The 25,672-nt window shown below is 37.5% G+C and overlaps 2 protein-coding genes and 1 non-coding gene across 9 annotated transcripts in view; 1 reads left to right on the top strand and 2 right to left on the bottom strand.

The window, feature by feature from the left end:
* Positions 1-378: 378 nt before the first annotated feature.
* Positions 379-16,655, bottom strand: RSL24D1 (ribosomal L24 domain containing 1). Its single transcript, XM_003987121.6, has 6 exons — positions 16,500-16,655; positions 11,857-11,970; positions 10,050-10,122; positions 4,646-4,709; positions 2,791-2,876; positions 379-1,602 (listed from the first exon to the last, which is right to left on the bottom strand). Exons 1-6 carry the CDS (start codon positions 16,578-16,580, stop codon positions 1,529-1,531), a joined length of 492 nt encoding a protein of 163 aa, XP_003987170.1. The 5' UTR covers positions 16,581-16,655; the 3' UTR covers positions 379-1,528.
* A 4,132-nt stretch (positions 16,656-20,787) lies between these two features.
* On the top strand, positions 20,788-20,893 carry LOC111561037. The gene has a single exon (XR_002743407.2). It is a non-coding gene; the product is annotated as a U6 spliceosomal RNA (small nuclear RNA).
* A 1,384-nt stretch (positions 20,894-22,277) lies between these two features.
* Positions 22,278-25,672, bottom strand: part of RAB27A (RAB27A, member RAS oncogene family) — a 93,368-nt gene continuing 89,973 nt past the window's right edge. For all 7 annotated transcript variants that reach the window (XM_045059285.1, XM_011282873.4, XM_011282876.4 and 4 more), the window contains one exon: positions 22,278-24,558. In XM_045059285.1, coding sequence (XP_044915220.1) covers positions 24,360-24,558 — 199 coding nt within the window. In that variant the 3' untranslated portion in view covers positions 22,278-24,359. The remainder of the gene's footprint in view (positions 24,559-25,672) is intronic.

Genomic DNA, 25,672 nt, shown 5'->3' with positions numbered 1-25,672 from the left:
CCAAACAGTTCTCTTTTCAGCTCAACTTCCCAAATTGATGGTCTCAAGGTAGGAAATCTGACAGTATATGATCTTAAACATGTTGATTTTTTTTTAATTTTTTTAATGTTTATTTTTGAGACAGAGTATGAGTGGGGGAGGGGCAGAGAGATAGGGAGACACAGAATCTGAAGCAGGCTCCAGGTTCTGAGCTGTCAGCACAGAGCCTGACATAGAGTTCGACCCATGAACTGTGAGATCATGACCTGAGCAGAAGTCGGATACTTAACCAACTGAGCCACCTGGGCACCCCTTAAACATGTTGATATTAAAACAAACATAAATCTAGTATGGAGTACAAACTTCAATTAATTTATCAAATGTCTCTGAGTTCATATATCATTTCCCCTAATTGTTTTATCAGTAATGTTGTCTACCAATGACCCATATTTAACAAATAAGAACACAAGGGCAAAAATCACACTGGAATTCAGATCTTTGTCCTGAACACTTTGTCCAGTGATCACTTTTTCACTAATACTGAAGTAAAAATTTAGCCATTACTTTATAATTTTATAACCCTAGGATTATAATTTATTCCAAGTTCTGTGCTTAAAAATGTGAAGTGAGTTACTTAATATCCTTAAAGTTGCAAAAAATGTAGAAATATAAAAACATTATTCAGTATATATTTTTCTTTAATTGTATTTCCTACTTCAGTAGTATGTGGGAGTTGTTTTCTTCCTGCTAATGAATAGTTTTTGGTAGCTTTTAAACAAAAAATATGAACTTAGGTCCAAATAATTTGTGACACAAAAACCGTAAATTCTATTATCCAAAAACAATTAGGAGCTTTTTAAATGGAACCACACAACATCCTAAAAGGCAGTGGGATTCTTCAACTTTTAAACCACTGCTAAGCTGGAAAAAAAAATCTGGTTCTATCAGGAATCTCAGAATTGAGTGTTCTCCAAAATGAAAGTATAGAGTACCATTTCAGGAAAAAGCTATTCAGCTCTCACCTCCAACATAATTAGGCTTCATATACTCTTCTAAGAAACCAAAACAAATACTGAAATCAAAATAAAAGATTACTTAAGGCTAATTATCCTACACACAGGTTGTTTTAGTTCCTTGTTTTAAGACCCCCTCTATAATATTAATAAAGTAAAATTAATATTTTACTGCAAAGAAAATTTATGGCTAGGGATATGTAAAATATATTTTTGTCATTAGTTCTTCCATAAATACTGCATAGTGACATTACCCAAATGGCAGGAACATTTTATGCCTACACTTCACTTCTGTATTTACAAAGAGAAGTTGCATGACTTACATAAATGTAAGTATCAGTGAAGGTTTAACAATGGAAATGCAATCTAACATCCATAATATCTGATATTTTACAGACAGCAATGAACAACGTAGAAGAGATGTATTTTTAAATACCTTTCATTTGAGTGACCTTATGTAAAATATAAAAGATCATTTAGAAGTTCTTGGTCTCCTAAGGAGATTTTCAAATGCACTTATAGAAATAGTGAGATCTTTAAGAAATATCTTCCATGTCCACATCCTGTTGTAATTTCTGCACCATTTTTTCTTCCAGTTGCTTTCCTTTGCCTTTAAAAACAAATTAAAAAAAAATATCAATCCACTGTAACCTTGCAGAACTCTTAGCAACATTTTATAAAGGATCTTAGATGGTTTAAAATAGCCAATTCTAAGAAATTTAAGAATAGTAACCAAACCCACACAGGTCTTATGATATGTCATACATAAAATAAGCATTCCATACACATTTATTCATTTCACCCTAACATGCATTTTAAATATGAGAGAACACAGACCCAGAGACGGATAAAATTGTCCCAGATCACTCAGTGAGCCCAGTAAGCTCAAGAGAGAATTTGAACCCTGGCCCTCTGGCTCCAAGGTCTCTGTTCTTTATAGTGTACTTACCTACCCTAAGAGGGTTACCTAAAAAGTTACATAACAACAGCTCATTACTGTTGTTCTGGGTGTAAGTTCACATCGTCTATATGTGAAACAAATGCTCCAAGATTTTGCCTATTTTAATAAAAGTTGGTACAAAAATTAACTCGTTAAATACTTATCTATTCAACATATAGTTACAGAATTTGACCTTACTAAGGTTTCGACATGGAATCATTCACAGGAATTAACTCTTGAACTAAATCTCACCAAAATTTCTCTCCCTTCAGGTAATCTGCATAAGTAAATCATATAACAGATGGTATTTGGTGCCAGCTGAGTGAAGACTGGTTTTCTAGCACCACAAAAGAAACTATGCACACAAACAACCGCCCAAATGAGTGACTATAGGCAAGTTATATAAACTTAAAGAGAAAGTTTTAATACAAACAGTAGTATCAGAACCCAGAAAGCTAAGGAACAGAAGCTCAGACTCAAAAGGCCTGGGCCTCTGTATTTATCCTAAGTTGCACAATTCCCATACCAACCAAAGTTGGAAAACCACTAATAAAAAACACTATTATTTAATAACAAGTATGAAATAGGCAAAAATCTATTAACTTAATACTCAAATATGACTAGCTTATGGAATACAAGATTTTTCTGAAGGGAAGAAAAACACCATTTGCAATAAATTAGAACTGGGCAATACAATGAATAAATTATATTTTTATAAACAAAGTCATATCATAAATGTGATATTTACATGAAAAAATGCCCATAAAAAGTTGACTAGCACCCACTTAACCAGACCACAACAATCCTGACTCTTGATTTCTCTACTGAAAGAGAACTTCTGTGTAATACAGCACTTACCGGCAAGAGGGGCCCGGATAAGATGAATGTTTTGCTTGACTTCTTTGATGTCCTGAACTTTCTGTAATTCTTTATTTTTCTTTAATCTAGGACACAACACATAAAAGCCAAAACTAGTTACTAAAATTTCTTTAAAAGACATTAATTCATAATTTATCAAAATAATTTTAGCCAGGGATTAGCAGTAAGAACTCAAAATTATTTTCTAGTTCCTAATTAGCTTAAGAAATTCTTACACTACCACTGGTTCATTGACTGTATCCCTAGTACTTAGGAATAAACTGGGGATTAATATATATTTGCTGAGTGAATGAAGAAATGTGATTGAAGAATTAAATGTCAGACATCAATGTCTATTATATAGTGCAAACCTCTCAAATGCTAAAGTACCTAGATCTTTTCTCCTCAAACGAAATAGTCTCTGTGCTAATTTTTCTGATCAGTAATACAAGAACACAAAACACATGTATGTGAGACAAACATGCTAACAGACTAGTTCTCAAACATTTAGCTTGTTTCTATATCACTTTAACATTTTTTTAAAGCCAGAAAGCTGTAGGCACATGCTGTTCTATGACAAACTAAATAGTAATGTGATCAAGAACAAATGCTCCTGGGACACCTGGGGGGCTGTCAAGTGTCCTACTCTTAATCTCATGGTTCGTGGGATCTAGCCCAGTGTGGGCTCTGCATTGATAGCATGGAGCCTGCTTGGGATTCTCGCTCTCCTCTCTCTACCCCTCCCCTGCTTACATGTGTAGACCCTCTCTCTTAAAATAAAAAAAAATAAAAATAAAAAAAATCCCTGCTCTAAAGAAATAGCCAATTCCAGGCCAGGGAAGTATAAGATGAGGCCACATCTTCTTAGCCATCAATCAAGAAAGCACCCAAAGAAAGATGAGGAAATTCACAATGAAATGGGACCCTGCCTGAAGGGATGCCCAGTAGCCTATATGGAGCACTTACAACATCAAAATAATGACAAAGAATTATCACCCCTTGAATACCAGAAGAATCAATGAATACACACAGATACATGAATAAATAAAGGAATACATTTTGAAACTGGAAAAGGGAAAAGCTCCTTTGTATGAGAAAGGCAACTAATAAAAGAAAAAATTACTGAACCAGGTACCAGTTTGAGGAACTGTGCAGAGGGTCAATGTATTTCCCCTAAGATATGTACTGATCAAAAAGAAAGAGCAGAGCTTTTCAATGGAGTGGAAAAAACTGGCAGACACCCCCTTAACCAAGTGATCAATCACTTGAAACAATATGTGGCTCCTGCTATGTGTGTCCTTCTTATGTATCATCATTTCTATGATACTCTGGCCAAAAGTACCTAACCTGAATCTAATCATGAGGAAAACATAAGATAAACACAAACTGAGGAACATTCTATAATATAACTGACCTGTATTCTTCAAAAATGTCAATGTCATTTAAGAGGAGAAACTGTCCAAACTAAAGGAGCTTGAGGAGATAGGACCACTAAATGCAATGCAAGATCCAGGGTTTTCTGTTGCTACTGGAACTGGTGAAATTTAAATAAGGTTTGTAGGTTATATAACCATATCATTCAATGTTAATTTTCTGATTTGGGTAATTATATGATAGGTATCTAAGAACATGTTCTTATTTTTAGAATATATACATAGAAATATACTCAGAAAAAGGGTATCATGTCTTCAACTTACATAAAGACAAGGACAGAGTGAATGTAGCAAAATGCTACCAGAATATACAAGAGTTCTTTATACTATTCTTGCAAGTTTTCTGAAGTTATGTGAAAAAAATTTCTCTCGATTTCTACTAGTAATTATTTTTCCAAGAGTTACTCTACACATGTTCATACCTGTTCATTATAAATTTAGCTTGGCGTTTCTGTTTGATCTCTTCAACTCTCTTCATTGCATCAACTACAAAAAAAAATAAGAGTTACGTATTTTTGTACATTCAAGCAAGAGCTTTAATAATCACTTTATTCTGACTTAGAAATGGCTTAAATGAAACCCTCATTGCACAAACAATCCCTACTAAAATAGCTGAAGAAGGTAGGTACTCTTAGAGTTAACAGGAATGTCAGCTATCTTTCACAAATACAGCTCTAATTTTTATTTTACAAAAGTCTTTACTGCAACTAAATTTTCCTTCTACTTTAAACCAGCCCAAACTTTAAGAATTTGGATTAAGGGCAACAAATCTCATTCTTACCTTGTCCTCTCCATTAAAAAAAAAAAAAGGCACCATTCTGGTAATAAATACTACTTTTTCCTCTAAGTGCCTGGGATATGATCTGCACATGATGAATACTGGTAGAATGAACCAATCAATTTGCCATGTTCCCAACCACTAAAATCCAATAGTTTTGGGAAATGTGTAGAGGGGCTAAATCCAACTATGCTCTACAATCTACATTAGCACTAAGATTAAGACAAACCATACATGTAATTTTACATTTTCTAGCAGCCACATTTAAAAAGTCAAAATCTAGTGATGTATCTTGTTTTATCCAATATATCCAAAATACTGTCATTTCAACATAATACAAAAATTACTGAGGAATTTTATGCTTGTTTTCATATAAAGTCTTCAAAAACCATGTATTTTACATTTACAGCAAATCTCAGGGCACCTGGGTGACTCAGTCAGTTAAAAGCATCCCACTTCGATTCGGTCATGATCTCACAGTTCATGAATTCAAGCCCTGCATCAGGCTCTGTGCTGATAGCTCAGAGCCGGGACCCTGCTTCAAAATCTGTGTGTGTCTCTCTGCCCTTCTCCTGCTCATGCTCTGTCTCAAAAATAAATGTTAAGAAAAAAAAATTTTTTTTTTAAATTTACAGCAAATCTCTATTCAGAATAGCCACATTTTAAGTGTAGCCCCTGTGGTCAGTGGCCACCAGACTGGGCAACACACTCCCAATCTAACTTCTTCTAGTCTGTGGATCTGAAGAATAGCAGGATATTCAAGTAATCTTAAAACATCACCAATATACTTTAACTATAAAGGATAAAATACAGTGAAAAAACCTGTCAGATGCCACCTTAAACAATGATCAAAGTTAACACAGCCAGTAATAAGACCAATGGACAGCAGGAGGTAGCTCCTAATAGGATACAACGATAAGAACTCAGCATCCCATCTATGGTATTCCAGCCAAACGTCCATTACCCAAATCTAACACTGAGGCAGTATCAAACAAAAGTCAATTAAGGGACTTTATACCAAACACTTGACCCATACTCTTTAAAACCATTAGTATCAGTGCACGTGCGAGGCTTAGTTAAGCATCCAACTTCAGCTCATGTCATGATCTCAGTTTGTGGGTTCAAGCCCCACATTGGGCTCTGTGCTGACAACTCAGAACTAGAACCTGCTTCAGATTCTAGGTCTCCCTCTCTCTTGCCCCTCCCCCACTCATTTTCTCTCTCTCCCCCAAAAATAAACGTTAAAAATTTTTTTAAATCTGTCAGTATCATAAAATATAAAAACTTGGGAACTGTTTCAAATTCAAAGAGACCAAAGAGACATGACCTGTACTATTCCTCCACAGGTCTGAGATTAAATGATAATATTGTACCAATGTTAATTTCTTAATTTTAAAAACTATGCTATGGTTATTTACAAGAATGTTCTATTTTTCAGGAAATACTTTCTACTAAACTACTTACGGATAAAAACATTATATATGCAACTTAAAAACTTCAAAATATTATAAAAGGAAAACAAAGGACAGAGAATGGTAAATTTAATAACATTTGAGGAATCAAAGATGAAGGATATCAGAATTCAGCTTTTCTGTTCAGTCTAAAAATATGTCAAAATAAAATCATTTAAGTGTAATCTGGGGACCAGCCAACATTGATACCACCTGAAAGCATGTCAGAAATGCAGAACCTTAAGTCCCACCGAGACATGCTATATCGCAATTTGCATTTTAACAAGATCCCCCAAAGGTCTCATGGAGCCACTGGTATTAAGATAATGTCTACATGAATAATCTAAGACAGAGTCAACTTTAAATCTGCTCATGCTAAATATGTAACTTTTTTCTTTCTTTACTTTCAACAAAAATATGGCCAAGTTCTGGTACTCAAAAGTATTTCTATACCTTACAGTTACTCAGAAGGGAAATAAACAGCAGTGGCAGGTAGGGGCACCTGGGTGGTACAATCGGCTAAGCATCCAACTCCATTTCATCTCAGGTCACGATCTCAGGGTTCATGAGAACAAGCCCTACTTCAGGCTCTGGGCTGACAGCCTGCTTGGGATTCTCTCTGCCTCTCCCCCTACACACACGAGTGCTTTCTTTCTCTCAAAATAAGTAAACTTTTCAAAAAAGTGGCAGCTAAATCCTCTCCAAAGAATAAGACACTACCTTTACAAATATTGCAGAAGACTGAAAAATTTTTAATGTAAGAAACACCTGATATTTTTTTTTATGTTTATTTTTTTGAGAGAACAAGAGACAGAAGGAGCAGGGGAAGGGCATAGAGAAAGAGACACAGAATCCAAAGCAGCCTGATAGCTCAGAGCTCAGAGCCTGACATGGGGCTAGACTCATGAACAGCAAGATCATGACCTGAGCCAAAGTCGAACACTTAACCAACTGAGCCACCCAGGTGCCCCAGGAAACACCTGATATTAAAATTGACCTGCAACACAAAGACCTGAAAGATAAAATACAAACTTTTCTTCCTAGGATTCTTGTTTTTGAAGTTCTCCTGCTGTTTCTGTGGACACCAGCATCTTAACAAAAATTGTTCAGTCCACACCTTTCCACAATTCAAAAACATAAGCAATGAATATAAAACTGCCAACAGATTAGCATCAGACCTGATGATACTGAAATAGAGGGTGTGGGGAATCAACAAACCTTTTAGAAGAGTAACATTTTTTTGGAATACTACTAAAAGTTTTTATTAACTGTGCAGTAGGAAATAGTTTTAAGTTCCAAAAGACTCATACTGTCTACTGAGAAAGTTTTCTACGAAAAGTCTACTTTTAGGATCTCAAAAGGAAAGGATAATAGAATCTATGCACGGGGGGGGGGGGGGGGGAACCCTCAATAGAGCACTGCTGCTTATAGAATTTACTTATGTAGGGGTGCCTGGGTGGCTCAGTCGGTTAAGCGTCCGACTTTCTCAGGTCATAATCTCATGATTCGTGGGTTCTGTACTGACAGCTCAGAGCCTGGAGCCTGTTTCAGATTCTGCATGTCCCTCTCTCTCTGCCCCTCCCCTGCTTGCACTCTGTCTCTGTGTCTCAAAAATAAATAAATTTTTTTTTAATTTACATATGTATAAATAAGTGGGGCAGTGATTGATAACATATGAACCAGTTACTGTGTAAGAGAAACAATAAAATAAGAATACTCAGTGAAGTGCATCAGAAGGGCAGGGACTATATGTGCCCTGTTCATCTTTGTATGCAAGACTAAGTACTTATTGTTAAAATACATGAAGTCTTACCATACACAATTGTATCTTTCAGGAACAGTGTTAATAACAGGAAACCAGCACAGAGGGTCATAGTAACTGAATATCCACAGACGACTAAAATATTCACCTGTTTCAACATCAAATTGAATCTCCACCAAGTAATAGTTATAAAATATGTAAAAATGATCTGGAGCTGCTATCCTCAAACAGTAACAAAGAAAATAAAGTCCAAAATTAAATAAAATTCAATGGGATATAAAAATGCTTTCAGACCTTCTAATAACACCTCTGACAAGTTTGTCTTAAAAATCATTTTAAGAATTCTTACCAAAAATTTGTAATGCGTGGTGATGGATACCAACTAGACTTTGTCATTTCACAATATATTTAAGTATCAAATCGTTATTACACTGTATACCTGAAACTAATATGTTCTATGTCATTTATACCTCAATTAAAAAAAAAGAATCCCATTAATCTCTTTAGAAATCCTTGAGTTTAAATCAGCATTATTTCCTTATCAAATAAACCCACTATATTCAACTGCTTTCAGAAATTAACTCTTCCTCTAATTGCAAAACAGAGGGAAAGACCTTATTTAAAAGAAACAAAACACCAAGGTTATGTGGAAAGGCAATTCCAAAACTGGAGTCTAAATTCTTCACATAGTCCAGAAAGATAAAGCTTTAGAGAGTGTCAAATACTACTACAAAGGCCCCAATTTTTCAATTCCTCCCCTGAAGTGTTGTGACTGGGCAAAAGGTGATGAAAAGGATGCCCTGACTATGATTCATTCAAGACTGATAAAGTCTACAGGACCCCAAGCCCTGGAGACTTCTAAATAACAAACCAACTATACCACCTCCACACCCAAGACTATATAAATGGCTAAAGAACACGTAAAACAGGCATGGGGAGAAGAAAAGTCAGGGACAAGGACCTCAAACATACGCAAAGGGTCATCTACAAGCTAACTTAAGGAATTTAGTTTTACTACATATGGGTTTTTTTTTTTTTCACTAAAGTCTCTGCCTACTTTAGGAAAAAGAGGGAAAAAGACAAAGACTAGTTACCATTGCTTTTAACTTCAGCAGCCTATAGCTCCACTTATACCTAAGTCATGCACTTAGAAGTTCTGTTAGAAAATGTAATTATCACCTTAGGTGCTACACTTTTTAATTTTACAGAAGCATTACATTTTATAAAGTATACCGAATGTTTATATCCCTAAACTAAATTATCTAAACTTATAAAGTGTGTTAGGCTGGGGCACCTGAGTGGCTCAGTCAGCTAACCATCTGCCTCTTGATTTTGGCTCAGGTTTGATCTCGCAGTTCATAAGTTCAAGCCCCACATCAGACTCTGTACTGACAGTGCAGAGGCTGCTTGGGATTCTCTCTCTCTCTCTGTCTCTCTGCCCCTTTCCCCACTTAAGTGCATACAGCACAGCATGTGCACGCTCTCTCAAAGTAAGTGAAAAAAAAAGTGTTAACTTTTGTGTATATTTTAACTATGCCACATTCACCCCAAAAAAGTATTCTCCACTTCTATTTTTTCTCAGATTTTTAGGTATTTTTATATCTGTACAGGCACTTCATATCTAATAATTACATTATTTTTATAATGTATATATCAGCCAATTCTAAAAAGGATTTGGGGCAGTTTATAACAAAAGATGCAAGTACAACAGAACTAGTAAAACAAAGATAAAGAATAAAAGCTAATCAATGAAAACATTTAAGCAACATAAAACATTAAATTCAAGGTAATATCCCAAACAAGTCTAAAATTCCCGGTATTCCTTTGTGACTTACTAGTTTTATTCCATAGCTCTCGCTGGTATTTAACAGGTTCATTTCTACGTTTTTCAAATTCAAATGAATTATCCTGTAAGAGAGGGAAAAATAATGGTTTTAAGGGAGATACAGAGGAAGCATTACTTAAAACTTTATTCTCCTTTTCACAAGGGTTCCAAGTATTTCAAACCATGGACACATATTAAGATTTCCCCAGGGTGGCCCCAGCAAACCCAAGTTTTCATACTTTTTCTCCTTTTCACAACAGATGTATAAGACAGCCCTACTGAAAATACCAATCTGTATACAAGTGATTCTTAAGAGGACATTGGAAGGAAGGTATTAGCCCCATCCTTCAGAGGGGCATATAACAATCAAGGAGATTATAAAAAAAACTGAAGAGGCCTCCCTAATTTCCAGTTCCTAGATGAGACTCACAGGCAGAAAACTTTCTATGAGGCTGAACCATATGAATTACTACTTTTCAAAGATCAAAATGAATCAAACATTGAGAATTTCATATGGTTCAACCTAAAAACCTATCATGTATGTTCATGTATCTCAACACTTATGTACCTTTGTTATAGCATAAAGCTATATAACTACACATCTTCAAATAAATGTGGTGCTACTCTGCATGACATAATTCACTCCCAGAAATTCTTCAGGTGCCCTTTAAATGTACTTGGTATTTTGACAGTTAATAATCCTATTTACTTTAAAACATGAGAAACAATTTTAGAAAAGCTATAGTTCTCTTAGAAAAACTATAGGTATGTTTCTTAGTTTTCAAATTTATGTGAGATAGGCACATGGAACAGCATTAACTCTGTATTTACGTATTTCATTTATATACATGTGACCTACTCAGTCACAATAACCTCAGCAAAGACAAGGTAACCGTTCACCAGCAGATGACTGTGACTGGCATCCTTTCTTCACTCATGCAGTTGTCACTTGCATTTGAAGTGCTAAGTTTATTCTCATCCATACCAGAAATCATTTTTGTGACAATAAAAGTGATTTGGCTTTGCATCTTGTCAAAATACATTCTCCTCATTCATGGAAAACAAGGAGTATTAAGGAAGCCAGGAAAAGGCTTCACTGCAATTGCTTAGACACTGCCCTTAAGGAGTAGAGAGGTGGGAAAGTCAAACAAGGAGGGAAGGAACAGTTCAAAGGTCTTCCTCCCTCAAAGGAGGCTTATGCAGCAGCTTTCACCTCCTCCTTTACATGGGTCATATGTGAACTAGCTTCACCAGGCCCTTATACCAACTCAGTACCAACAACCTGATGATGGCTGACTCATGCATGATATTCTCTCACCCTTGACTATCCACTATTCCTCCTTCTACCAACACTATTACCTAATTTCTCTGTTCTCGAAGTCCTGTAAGGAAATCCAGAAACTGATAAATGAGTCTACTACAAATCTTATCAGAACCCTTAATGTTGGTGATGAATCCTTTAATTAATCTCTTGGCTTTGTCTCAAAATCCTTGAGTAGCAATTTTCAACTTCACCTCAATCTATTTAAATGATTTTCCCTTTTGTTTGCAGGAGCTAAAAAATGGTTTTCTGAGAACAAGGAAAATCACGTCCAAAAAATGAATTAGGAATTTTTTTCCTTTTCAAAATTCTACGGATTTATCGTTTTTAGGATCATGTGAGAATTAGATTATTATCAGAACCAAACCCAAATAAATCACTTACCAATTCTCATCACAGGAAGCCTTGTTATAGTTAATTAAATTATATGCCCTCCCCTGTAAAAGTTAAAATTTTAAAAATTGTAAAAATTCCATTGAAAGCTAACTATACTCACCACTGTAAGCTCTTTACCAGCTGCTTTACGGAATGCTTTAGTCCACCTGACCTTGCGAGGATTGCGCTTCTTTTTAAAGTTTTTATGACACTTGGATTTACAGAATCTGAACACCTATAAGAAAAGTTAAAATAGTGGAAAGTCAACATTACGATTTTTTCTACCATAGGATGTTACCCCTGCCCAGACAAAACACTGCAAAGTCTGAAAAATGACAATGGTTGTACTCACAATTTCTTCTTACAACACCACTTAGAAATACATGTAAACATGTAAGATTAAATGTAAATTGAACTATTTTTTGACTAAAACCTGACTATCAAATGTCACAGCTAAAGGCTAAGGGCCCCCAAAATAATATGGTTAAAAAACTACCAGTCATGTTTATAGATTAACGGTAAAACCTTAGTCATCTTAAATAAAAAATGGTATTTGCAAGGAAAGTCACTTATTTAAATCCCTGCCCACTTAATAATAATTCTCAAAATTCACTTTCTGTATACCTCAATGTGGGAGGTGGGGGTAGTTTCAAACTACTCCTGTGAATCCCTTTTTGTTCTTTCCATCCTTTTTGTTAAAAGCACAAAATAATTTCAAAAAAGCAACTAACAATGGCTACAGATTTGTTTTCTAAAATATGTATTCATAGTAGGAAATTCTTCAATACTCTAATTCTCCACCTTCATCCCAGAAGATATTATCCTTTAACAGTGCTAACTTAAAGTTTAATGATGCTTCAATATGCCAGTGAAATGGCTAATTAAAACTCATTATAAGTCTAAAATGCATATTTTGTTACTTTGTAATGTCTCCAAACACAATGCAATTTGTATATGTACAGGAAATCTGAGAAGAAAAAGTACTACTTAGGAGTATATGGATCTTGGCAAATAAAATTAAGGTGAATCATCACACCTAGAAGATGTGACCTATCTTCTAGGTCTAATTAAGTATAAAAAAGTTCAAAATGAAGTACAAACATTTCAAATTTTGTGTATACATCACAAACCTGCATATATATCACAAGCCAAAATACTTTTCTTTTTTTTAATCTTTATTTATTTTTGAGAAAGAGAGAGAGCGCAAGCAGGGAAGGAACAGAGAAGGAGACACAGAATCCGAAGCAGGCTCCAGGCTCCGAGCTGTCAGCACAGAGCCCAAAGCGGGGCTCAAACTCATGAACCATGAGATCATGACCTGAGCCAAAGTCGGATGCTTAACTAACTGAGCCCCCCAGGAGCCCCGCCAAAATACTTTTCATTTTATGTACACTTTGTTCTATGGGGAAATTCAAGCAGGTCCCTATATACACTAGAACACAGTTTTCTTAGAAATAGTCAATACTAGGGTCATCTGGGTGGCTCAGTCAGTTGGGCATTCATTCAACTCTTGATTTCGGCTCAGGTCAGGATCCCAGGGTCATGTGATGGAGTTCCACATTGGGACCGAGCATGGTGCCTGTTGGGATATTCTTTCTTTCTCTCTCTCACTCTGTGTGTGTGTGTGTGTGTGTGTGTGTGTGTGTGTGTGTGTTCCTCTGTTCCTCCCTGTCCCCTCCTGGCCCTCCCTCTCTCCCTCCCTCTCACTCAAAAAAAAAAAAAAAAAAAAAAAAGCCAATACTAGTTTAATCTGATCTGGGTCAGTACCTCCTGGAGAGCCCTCTCCTAAGAGACATGGGTCAAAACATGCCTGTATTATTGAATAAGTTTCAAAGCAAGTAGAAATCTAAGAATACAATGGATCTCCTGGAGTACCCCACCATGAATTCATATCAGTAATTTTGTATTTTTAGCCCAAAGGACTATTGCCTTTTACAGTAAAAGCCTCCTACATTTAATGCCTACTAGATAACTCCTAGACAAGTCCCCATTTCTGAGATACACCTAATGAGAGGTTTGAACTTGTCCTGGATCTCCTCAATTCCAAACTGAGCCAATGTAAAGTTATACATAGAGAAGTCTATTTGAACTCTGTATCTAATAGATGTTAAGTGAAAAGCACAATAAAGTACCTGAAAAGACTGGAATCAATGGAGCTATGAAGGGAATTCAACCAACAAATAAGAAAGATCTACTATGTGTCTGATATTACCAGGTACTAGGGATACAAGAATAATTAAAACATCATACTCTATCTTGAGAAGGTTAGGACAGCATTGTAATAAAGTCTCACTTTACAATGAAGAGATTGAGATCAGGGTAGGGCATAAACAATGGGATAAAACTATATACAATGGTCATACGTAAGTAAAATGGAAATATAAAAAAAGGAAGTGGTGGGTGAGTGGTGGATGGATTGTGAGGCAAAGCTTCATAGGCTCAAGTTTCCCTCTTAAGCTAGTCCTCTATCATCCTCAGTCTTCAACATGCAGATTAAATGATCTAATACCTCAGCTTCAAAGTTCTTCAACTCTTAAACTCCACTGACTGAATACTTATTAAGCACTCATTAAGGGTGCATGTATTTTTTATGTTTGAAAAGTATATAAAAATATGGAATATTAACACTAATTGTACCCTTAAGAAAATACCTAAGAAGCGTTAAGAGGGGAGGTCTCTATGAAAAACAGTCCCAGGGAGCCTGGGTGGCTCAAGTCGGTTGGGCCTCCAACTTCAGCTCAGGTCATGATCTCACTGCTCATGGGTTTGACCCCCGCATCAGGCTCGGTGCTGTTATCTCGGAGCCTGGAGCCTGCTTCGGATTCTGTGTCTTCCTCTCTCCCCCTCCCCCATTCACACCTCTCTCTCTCTCTCAAAAATACACAAACATTAAAGAAGGAAAGAAGGAAGAGAGGAAAGAGGAAGGAAGGAAGGAAGGAAGGAAGGAAGGAAGGAAGGAAGGAAGGAAGGAAGGGAGGGAGGGAGGGAGGGAGGAAAGAACAGTCCCAAAAGCTAAGAGAAAAAAGGCAGAAAACCTATTAGGAAGCTATAAAAGTAACAAGTGCCTAATATGAAACCAGAGTGGGAGGCCAAAAAGAAAGCAAAGACCACTAAACTTTGCAGAGCCAGGTTAAGACTTGGTGACTAGACTTGGTAACTAGATTAAGAAAAGGTAAAAGGTTCAAAGATGACTCTCACATTTCTAGCAAAACTGTCTAGGCATATGACAGTAGTATTAAATGAGAAAGCAAAAAAGATGTGAATTAGGAACTCTCAGTAACCTCACTGGTACAAACAGGATTTCCCTATCCAGTGGAAAATTCAGACTAGAGCAAAGAAGGTACAGATTTGGACATCATAAACACAGAAAGAACGAGATTCCTATCTTCCTTAGTGCTTCAGGGCCTCTGAATCTTATATCCCCAGCCAACTCTGTTCTTGTCTTCCCTAGAGTAAGCTGGCTCGCAGCCAATTCAATACTGTCCTTGCTAGCAATACAGACTTCATCACCATGAACTTCCACTGTGTCTGCCAAATCAACACACAACTCTAGATAGCTCCCATGGTCTTTTGTTCTCATTCCTATTATACCCACCCGATAAGCCCTGCGGGGCAAAAACCGTAAAATTATAATGACCAGATGATCTACAAAGCCATATTGCCCACTCTGAATTAAACGCCAACCTAACGATCATTAAGTTAGTTTCTATAAATTTTTTATCATGTTCCTGAGAGCAGGTATTCAAAATCTTCTACACGTTCTTTCAAGTTCCCAAATCTAGTTTTGGCCCCACACTTTCAGCAAAAACCCCTTGCTCCTAATTAATGACGTCAATATCTTCCATCTTTAATAGATACAAGGTGATGAAGCAGAAAGTGTAATTCCTTAGCATAACAAAGTCACCTATTAAAATATAAAGTCCTAGATCCAAATGCTGAGAAATAATATGTTAGAGGAAAGAGATTCATTCTGATATAAGAAAGCAAATTCATGTATTATTCACAAAGTCTTTCACAACCAGGTCTCATAATTATGTTTGTATTTTATGTTTATAGATGTATCTTCTTATGTAGACTTACATATGTGTGTATTTATAGCCTTACCCCAGGCCTGGATCACCATTTACAAGTCACTTCCCTAAAGACATTGCTTCGCTGTGCCTCTCTTCAGCTGTTCACTCTTCCACCACCTAGAACTCCCTCTTCTCACTTTTTTATGCAACATTCAAGATCCAAGATAAATGTCTTTCTGAGCCTTTTCAAATACGACCCTCCCCAACTCACCTCCAGCAACTTCGTAATACATAACTACTACTAGGCCATATGCAGCATTTCTATAGTGTTACGGACACTCCCAACTCTTATTCATGTCTAGGAGCATAGAGCCTAGCAATGATGCTTGAGTGGCCACACATTCAACAAAGTTTACTTAATTCAAGAACTCCACCCAGGTACAAGAGTGACCAAACAGCCCCCAGACACCCCCAGACTACATCCGGCGCTGTCTAAAATAACTCGGGGACCTCACCGCAGCCAGCCTCGGTCAAGGGTGGCCTGGTGTCCAGCTCGGTTCGGGACACCAGGAAGGAGAAACTCCGCAAGCGGGAGGTCGAGGCCGGAGGTCCTCACAAAATCATCCCCTTGTGAGGGCAGCGCGGAAAACGCGAGCCAAACGCCCCAGGAGCAAAGGAACCACGCGCCGAAGCGGCGCTCCTCACGCCCGCGGGAGCGTCGCAGAGCGCGCGCCAGTCTTGGCGACCTCACCTTGCAATCGTTGCGGACAAACATCATGCCGTGGCCGGGGTAAATGGGCCCCGAACAGAAATAACACTTCTCAATACGCATGTTGAAACCGCTTGAGCTCTCACAGACGAAACGCCAAACTCGAGCGGAAGTGACGCAGCCCGTCACAGGAAGTGGTTCCCTTTAGTACCCGACCCCGGAAATAGTGAGCACGCGTCGGCCCTGAGGGCCCTGGGAAGCGGTCCGAACGTGACAGCGCCTCTCAGCGGCAGCGCGAGCAAAAGCGCTGCCGTTTTGCGCTGGCGCAGAGCTGCAAAGTCGGCTTGGCAGCCTTCACTGTGGGAGGTGGAACGTGGCGGTACGCCGCCTTAGAAACCTGTTCTCACAGCGGGTCGTTTTCCTCTCTACCATATCCTGTAACGTCAGCATTTACTCCTATCTTATGTGATTTGTTCTTTGTCCCTGGCCGACTCTCCACACACTGGGATGTCTTTAGGAACTCCTTAACACTGGGGCACTGCCTGCCCCAGACCTGCCACAGACTGGCGTCCCCAGAGTACTTGCGCTGTGGCAGAGAGAACCTGCGGCCTCAACGCTACCACCCAAGCGGTCGAGTCTCTGACGCTCAGAGAACGTTACCAAAAATTTTTGAAAGACTTGTGGTGATTTAAACCTTTTCTCCTCCTACCCCGTTTTAATTAATATGCATGTGGTAGAAACATTTTAATAGGAAACTAAGGTTCCCTCCTCAGACCTCGAGACTTCTCCACAGTGGCAATTGGTTTCTTTTCAAGATTTTCTGTGCATAGATAAACATATTTATTTCTGTGTGCGTGTGTCTCTTTCTTCTTAACACTAATGAGTATCCTATTCACCGTTTTCTGCACCTCGTTGTTACCTGTCTCCCACTATTGGAATAAGAGCTCCATGAGGACAGGGATTTTTGTCGTTTTGTTTACAGCTATAGCCCACAATGATGAAGTCTTGGGGTGATGGTGGGGTGATCCGGAGACAACGGCCAATAAAGAATTCTTGAAGATGTCTTTGGTGCAAAAAGGTGATTTTATTAAAGCATGGGGACAAGACCCATGTGCAGGAAGGGCTGCACTGGGGTGATAGGTAACTGATTAGATACCGTCAGGTTGTGAAGAGGTTAGGGATAGAGTAACTCTCTAAGGTATTTTGGAAACAGGGTTTCCAGAATCTTGAGGGATTAGCTGTTGCCAGGGAAATGCCATTTATTACCGGTTAGTAAAACCTGAGTCATGGAACCATGGAGATGTGTATCAGAGGGGCATAAGCCTGGAGTATGATTGCCAGCATGTATCTTGGGAGTTGAGATAATTCAAAGGAATTTTTATATGTTAAAGTAGACTTACAGGATCCTCAAGGTTGGGATAATGTTAAGCTAAGATTCTCTTTTGCCTCTAGCAAAGTGTCATCATCAAGGCAGCTGAGCTCCTATTGGGAGGTCACTCTGCCTGTTTCAAGAACTTGTCAATGGGAATTTAATTTTTCACTTGCCTTAGTTTCCCACATTACCATGTCAAGTAGTTAAACCCTTTCCTTTGTTCTTGGGTAGCCAGGAGTATCCAAGAAATATCACATATTCCACCAGCGGACAGGGGGTACTGTTAGCCTTTATTTTGCCCTCAGCTTGCCCCACACTCCTCATCAACAATACCTAGAAGAGTTCCTGACACATAAATATATATTCTATTATCAATGAATATTTAACATTCTTTTTCACCATTTTGTATAATATGCAATTATATGAAGATATCGTTTTAATTGGTTGCTTATTGATAGACATTTGTTTCCTACCTTTTGGCATAACAAGTATCTTTATATTACTGGTGGGAGAGTCAGCATTGTGTGCATGGAGGTCTCGGTTCTTGGACTCCCCTCGAGAAATATTTATCTGAGGATCTGCACTCCAATAAAGATAGCCTGGAGGAATGTAGCGAGAGGAAAGCAGTTTATTAAGGTGGGAGAGCAGTATGGCCCAGAGGTGGCAACTGCACTGAGGCTAGAGGGGTCCTTTCTTTGTGTATAAGCAGTCTTGGGTCACAGAGGGAGAGGTCTCTAATGGAGGCTGCTTCCAATCAGTTGGGAGATTCCTCCCACAGGTTGTGAGGGGGAGTTTTTGACCCTACAAGGTATGTACCAAAACATTCATTGCAGCCTCCCCCCACGCCCCCCCCCCCACCCAATACTTCACTCTCAACCAAGAGACTGAAAATTATTTTATCCTTGTTTAATCTTCTGCTCTTATTCCCATCAACAATTATAGAAGAGCCTCACCAGTCCTCACAAGCTATTTACACAATGCCTTCCCAACTCTCAGTTTTATCCTATTTGAACAAGAAATTTCCTGCCCTTCTCACTTACATGGTCACCCAGGTTCCCCTTCTTACCTTTAATGTCAGAGGCCACATCCCTCATCCATGTTCTTAATACCATACCCTAATGTTTCATCTGAGACTTGTTCATTTCAACCTATGAGCATATTCAGTGTTTCACATTAGATTGAATGGACAAGTAGCCAGTCTCCAAAGTTTTTTTTTTCTTTCAAATTATAACAGAAAACATGAGAAAGGAAAGATATGTATTCTACATCCAATAAGTTGAGCTAAAATCTTAAAATACTTCTTTACATTTATCAAGCTTGAGACCTATGATTCCTGAACCTGAAAATAGATGTATTTTATTATTACTGAAAACTCCTCAGCTGTTTTCTTTGCATGCAGTGCCTCTTCTTTTATTTTCTCTAATTTCTTCTTCTAGAATTCCCATTGGACATAAATTGAAGCTTTTATCTTTCCTCTATATCTCTTCTCTCATACTTTATCTCTGAAATCTATATAATTTTCTCTGACCTGGTTTCTAGTTCAATAATTCTCTCTCCAACTGTGTCAAACTTGCCATTTAACTTTTGACCATTAAGTTTTCAGTATCAATCGCTACATTTTTCACAATGGAAATTTTTTTCATTCAGACCAATATTGTAGCTATAATAATGACTTCTTTTTCCAGATGTTTCAATTCCTTTTATGTTTGTAATTATCTTAAACATTTTTACTTTGTGGTCCACATCTGATTACTATATTATTTAAAGTCCTTAAGTGTAAAATATTGCTGTTTTTTATTTACTGACCCTGGGTCATGATTGAGGATGAGGGAGTGGGCAAGGAATGGGTTTTTATTCATAATTGTGAGTTCATCCTTAGTAGAGTGTTTTCTTTTTTTAAAAAAAAATTTTTTTTTTCAACGTTTATTTATTTTTGGGACAGAGAGAGACAGAGCATGAGCGGGGGAGGGGCAGAGAGAGAGGGAGACACAGAATCGGAAACAGGCTCCAGGCTCCGAGCCATCAGCCCAGAGCCTGACGCGGGGCTCGAACTCACGGACCGCAAGATCGTGACCTGGCTGAAGTCAGACACTTAACCGACTGCGCCACCCAGGCGCCCCAGTAGAGTGTTTTCTGTAAGAGTCCTGTAAAGTGTGGGTGGAGATGTTCCCTCTGAAAAGATTTTGCTTTGCTTCTACCAAGTAGTCCAAAGGAATTACCAACCAAAAATCACATTTTTATGTTAATTTCTTAGCTTAGCCATTCTCAGACAAAAAATAGGATAAACTGGAACCGCAAACCTGTGTAAAAGGTTATAAATTTTTCAGGAGATACTAAAACATAAGACTGGGCCCTGGCTTTCTGTGTGTTTGGGGATGGGGTCATTCTCCATTCCAGTGCCCTACCTCCACCATACCCAAGGCTTTCTCTCCTAATGGCAAGTAGTCATTAAAACCAAGCACCTTACGTGGATCCTGAGAAATAACAGAAGACCATGGAGGAGAGGAAGAGAAAGAAAAAAAAAAAGTTAGAGAGGGAGGGAGGCAAACCCTAAGAGACTCTTAAAAACTGAGAATAAACTGAGGGTTGATGGGGGTTGGGAGGGAGGGGAAAGTGGGTGATGGGCATTGAGGAGGGCACCTGTTGGGATGAGCACTGGATGTTGTATGAAAACCAATTTGACAATAAATTTCATATAAATAAATAAATAAATAAATAAATAAATAAATAAATAAATAAAATGTAATAATGAAAAACCAAGCACCTTGACTACTAATACTGACAAAATGAAACCAAAAGCAAACCACACTCAATATCAGGTTGTTCTAAATTCTCTCTGTTGCTGCCATTGTTGTTGCCATTGTTTTTGTCTGTTTTGTGGGGGAAAGGGAAGGTTGCAGGATATTTCCCTTACTTTGAGAGACCAACACTGTATTTAAAAAAAAAATATGTTCATTAGTGCTCTCTTCAGCAGCACATATAGTAAAATTGGAACAATACAGAGAAGATTAGCATAGCCCCTGCGCAAGTCAACACGCAAATTTGTGAAACGTTCCATATTTTTTATAAAAACAGGGAGGGGGACAAACAGAAGAGACTCATAAATATGGAGAACAAACTGAGGGTTACTGGAGGGGTTGTGGGGGGGGAATGGGCTAAATGGGTAAGGGGCAATAAGGAATCTACTCCTGAAATCATTGTTGCACCATATGCTAATTTGGATGTAAATTTTAAAAAATAAAAAATAAAATTAAAAAAATAATAAAGTATAAACCACAATACTCTGAAAAAATATGTTCATTATATTTTATACAGCATTATTTAAATGTTTTAGAGTGGAAGAATTTCCCAGTTATATAGTCACCAATGTTGCCAAAAATAGAAGACCTGGAAACACCATACAGAAATTTCCATTTTATAAAAATGCCAATCAAAACACTCCTTCTGGAACATTTCTTGGATTGTTAGTGATCTTGACATCAACTCCAAAAGATCAGAATGTACTTCTCAGATTTCCTAATTTCTCATAACAAACCAATATAGACTTACAGATGAGCCTAAACATTTTTGAAGCTGTTTTTATTTTCAAATTCTACTCCTCTGTCTTTGAACATTGACTCCTTTTTGAAAACTTGTTCCCTTCCGCCGCTGCTTAGGTCCTTTATGCAGTCCACCAATAACCTACTATGTGCCAGGCCCTTTTCTGTGTAGTGACAACACAATTTTGAAGAAAGCTGCCCGAGTCCCATTTGTCATGGAGTTTATGTCTTAATGGATGGAGACAAACATGTAACTGAATCAAGTGGTGTTGAGTGACATATATAAAATCAAAGCAGGTAACAAGGAAGAAAGCAACAGTCTGGTTGGGGCCATGAGGACAAGTGACTGCTATTTTACAGAAAGTGGTCACTAAAGTCCTTTGCATAAGGTGACACTTGAACCGTCTTAAAGGATAGGAGAGAGAGTCATGCAGATATGTGGAAGACTAGCTATTCCAGATCAAGGGAACAGCAAATATTCCTGAAGCAGGAACACACTTGACTGCTCCAAGGAGACCAGTGTGCCCATAGGATAGTGAGTGAGGGGGACAATGACGGAAAATAAGGTCAGAGTCCATCTCCCCACATATTCTTTCCATATCCAATGATGATACCCCCTTCCCGATGTCTCTTGCACCCATCTCTCAGGTATAATATTAATTCAGGCCCTTACCATCCTTGTTTTGCTCACCAGAGACTGGCCAGTACAACACTGCCTGCACTGTAGGTGTTCTATAAATGTTTGGTGATAATGTACTTGAATTACCTTCTCCAGAACCTGTTGTCTTCCTGGCTGCTCATCAAACATCTAATGAAATTTGTATCCCTGAATTTAGTTTTCTCTAGTATTCTAACTTCTTCTTTGAAACTTTACTGTGACAGGAAATGAAATTATATTCACACACAAACTTGACTAGACTACTTTTTAATTATAAGCTTAATTGGCACAAAGTTCACTGAAGATACACTTCACTTTTACACAATCTTATAAATAGAAAAATACATTGATGCAAAAAATATGTTACTTCAATAGCAAATTCAAACAAGTGATTTCCCAAGAGAATACAGGTTATTTATTTCAATAATTAAAGATAGTTCCTGCATGTGCACTCTATCATGTATATGTTTAATTGTGTATTATAGATAAGGCCAATGGGATATTTAGCTAATTGCTCATTTGGTTCTTGAAAAAAGTGAAACATACAAATATTGTCTTCTTTTTAACTATATATAAAATGCTGCCTGATACGTAGCAGTAAAATTATAATTCACCTCACTGAAGTCTTACGGCAACTTTAAAAGGCACTGCTTGTGATTATGACCCTGCCCTTGTAATGTCTGAATCTTCGTCTCACTGAAATAACACAGTTCAAATGCACAGGACTCAATGACTTCTTCAGTATTTAAAAGAAGTCTTCATTTCAAGACTAGAAATATGTAATATCTTATTAACCACAGCTAGGTGTTTTAAAGGAGTGGTGGGAGGGAACTGGCAAAAAAAACAGGATACTCAATAAAAAACTATTTGAAAATTACCATATAAAAGTAATTACTTTCCATCATCGCTGTATTTTTATCATTACAGTTCTTCCAAGCATTTGCCACCACAAAATACATTTACTTTTATTCTTTGTTTAAATTACAATGAGTGACATTTCTTCCTAAATAGCGACTAAGCTCTTTGGAACTTTTTATCTAATTTCTTTAAACCACTTTAATAAATAAGAATTTTCCCCTATTGACCTTTATAAACACCTGCCATAAGGCATATTTTAAAACTACCTTGAATTTGATATGAAGACTCTTAAGCATTACAGAGGAATCCATGAGCTTGGCAAGACCCAGCAAGTGCAATAAATGCCTGTGATCTCAATAAAAAATACAGGCTATAGAAGGCTTTGTTTTTCTTATATTCAGCTATAGTATAACTGCTTAAATACAAACATCTTTTATCTACCAAATAGCAAACAAACATTTTATGTAATTAAAAACTAATTCCTTCAATTCCACCAATGTAAAAAATAAAACAAATTGCAAATATCAATGACATAAAGCATGATGGTGAGACAAAAGATTAGTAGTTCATAAGCTAATTAAAACTACTGTCTGAGGATGCCAGACCAACATTATAAATATGAAGAAAAAGTAGCTAAATGTTTACTTATCACAAATAACTTCAGCATAAGCACCAGCTATGTCCAAATGTGGCCAGCACATAAGCCAAATATAAATGCACAGGTCACAGTGAAATAAAGCCATAAAAATCTAATTCCCTGATCCTTCGATCAACCCTTCAGAGCAGTGGGAATATAGCAGGGAGCTAGAAGCCCCACTTCAGTTGCTCATGCTATATTAAGACACCCCTGACCTCACCCCCAATTCCTTACCTACCAAGAGTCAAAGCGAGTGTATAACTGGCCAATCCAGTTTATCCAGAGTCTGTAGACATAACCATAATTTATCCTATATTCATTTTAAAGATATTTATATAAATACTCACAGATATTGAAATGACATTTGTATATATTCTTAGTTAACATTCAAGTGGTTTAGATGGCATTTTACAACGTCACCTACAAGTATGGTTTTTTAAATTTGGATTAATTGTTTTATGATTGTACCTAAGATTTTAAGAGTTGGACTCTGGACTGATGTATGTTAAGGGAGGTGATGGCATCTTTAGTCATTCTACTTAATAAATGCACTCTTCTGTAACCACAGAATCCTCAATTCTTGAATGATCTACTGTCATGGGCTAAAGTTTTATAAGGCACTTTTGGCAATGTGAAACATTCTCACAACTCTCAGGCTGAATCTTAAATATTTACAAAGCTGCAGCAAATTAATTTTGAAACCAGATGCTTTAATTGACAGCTCTAATTGGGACGGTGAGAAGCAGTTTGTACACGTCGGTTCATCTCTCTCTGTGCCATGTATTACACACAGAGAAGATCACAGACCCTTGAGTTATTGTGTAGCTCACTGGACTCTTCAACAGCCACATATCCCCTTCTCCTTTTCTTCATTCAAGTGATCTGTGGAGGTGTGACCATTGGATCGTACCACTCCTTCAGGAATCCAGGATTTGTCTACACACCGTTCCATTCGCTTCATTATCAGGTCCAGGAGCATCTCGATTGCTTGGTTTATGTTTGTCCCGTTGGCAGCACTAGTTTCAAAGTAGGGGATTCTGCAAGACAGAGACAATTCAGGTAAAAACATGTGGAGGGAAAAGAAAGTGACCTTTGCCCTTTATAATTCAACTTCAAAAATAAGTGGAGCATAAATATACAAGAAAATAAAAATGCTTTACCACAACAGAGTACATAAAAAAGCAAAAGAAGACAATAATATAATTAACACTGAATTCCTAACAGAGAAAAACCTCTGGAAATTTTTATTCACATTTCAGATGATTTTTTTTTTATGTTTATTTTTGAGAGAGACAGAGAGAAGACAGAGTGCGAGTGGGGGAGGGGCAGAGATAGAGGGAGACACAGAACGTGAAGCAGGCTCCAGACTGAGCTGTCAGCACAGAGCCTGACACAGGACTCGAACCCATGAATTGTGAGATCATGACTTGAGCCAAAGTCAGACACTCAACTGACTGAGCCACCTAGGTGTCCCCCACCCCCCATTTCACAGATGATTAAACAGAGGCTCAGAAAGATGAAGTAATTTTCCCAGTTTCATAAAAATACAAAGTAGAAGAGCCAGGATTTGAATCCACAGCTGCTTGATTCCAATGAAACCAACTCAACCATTATGTTCTACTGGTTCCAAACTAATCTGCTTTGTATGAGGATTTCCAAAACAAATCCCTTCGACTGCATGCTGCACATGCACTGACAGTAGAGAAAAATGCACGCTCTCTGGCTGTGTTTGTCAAAGGCTTTGCCACTTGTCAATTCTAGCCTGTATTCTCTGGTCATAAACTTGAAGACATTCCGATTTCTACATCATCTCAGAGTTTCTCAAGGACATCAATCTTTGGTTACCCAAGGACCTGTGATATATGTGAAATTTTTAAATAATTCACAAAACATAGTTTCAAAACTATTAAGACTGCTTCTCATATAATCTTGAGAAATGAGTTTTTCTTTTTTTATTTCTTTTTTAAATTTACATCCAAGTTAGTTAGCATATAGTGCAACAATGATTTTAGGAGTAGATTCCTTAATGCCCCTTATCCATTTAGCCCATCCCTCCTCCCACAATCCCTCCAGTAACTCTCTGTTCTCCATATTTAAGAGTCTCTTATGTTTTGTCCTCCTTCCTGTTTTTATATTATTTTTGCATCCCTT

The sequence above is a fragment of the Felis catus genome, chromosome B3, assembly GCF_018350175.1.
Source record: "Felis catus isolate Fca126 chromosome B3, F.catus_Fca126_mat1.0, whole genome shotgun sequence".
NCBI lineage: Eukaryota > Metazoa > Chordata > Mammalia > Carnivora > Felidae > Felis > Felis catus.
This window is presented reverse-complemented; position numbering and strand designations above follow the sequence as displayed.

Excerpts from the sequence above, each read along its gene's own strand:
- RSL24D1 (XM_003987121.6), bottom strand. The coding sequence starts at position 16,580 with ATGCGTATTGAGAAGTGTTATTTCTGTTCGGGGCCCATTTACCCCGGC. Across the intron at positions 4,710-10,049 it reads AGAGCTATGGAATAAAACTA|TTGATGCAATGAAGAGAGTT; the intron begins GTAAGTCACAAA and ends TTTTTTTTGTAG. Across the intron at positions 2,877-4,645 it reads GCTAAATTTATAATGAACAG|ATTAAAGAAAAATAAAGAAT; the intron begins GTATGAACATGT and ends GTTGTGTCCTAG.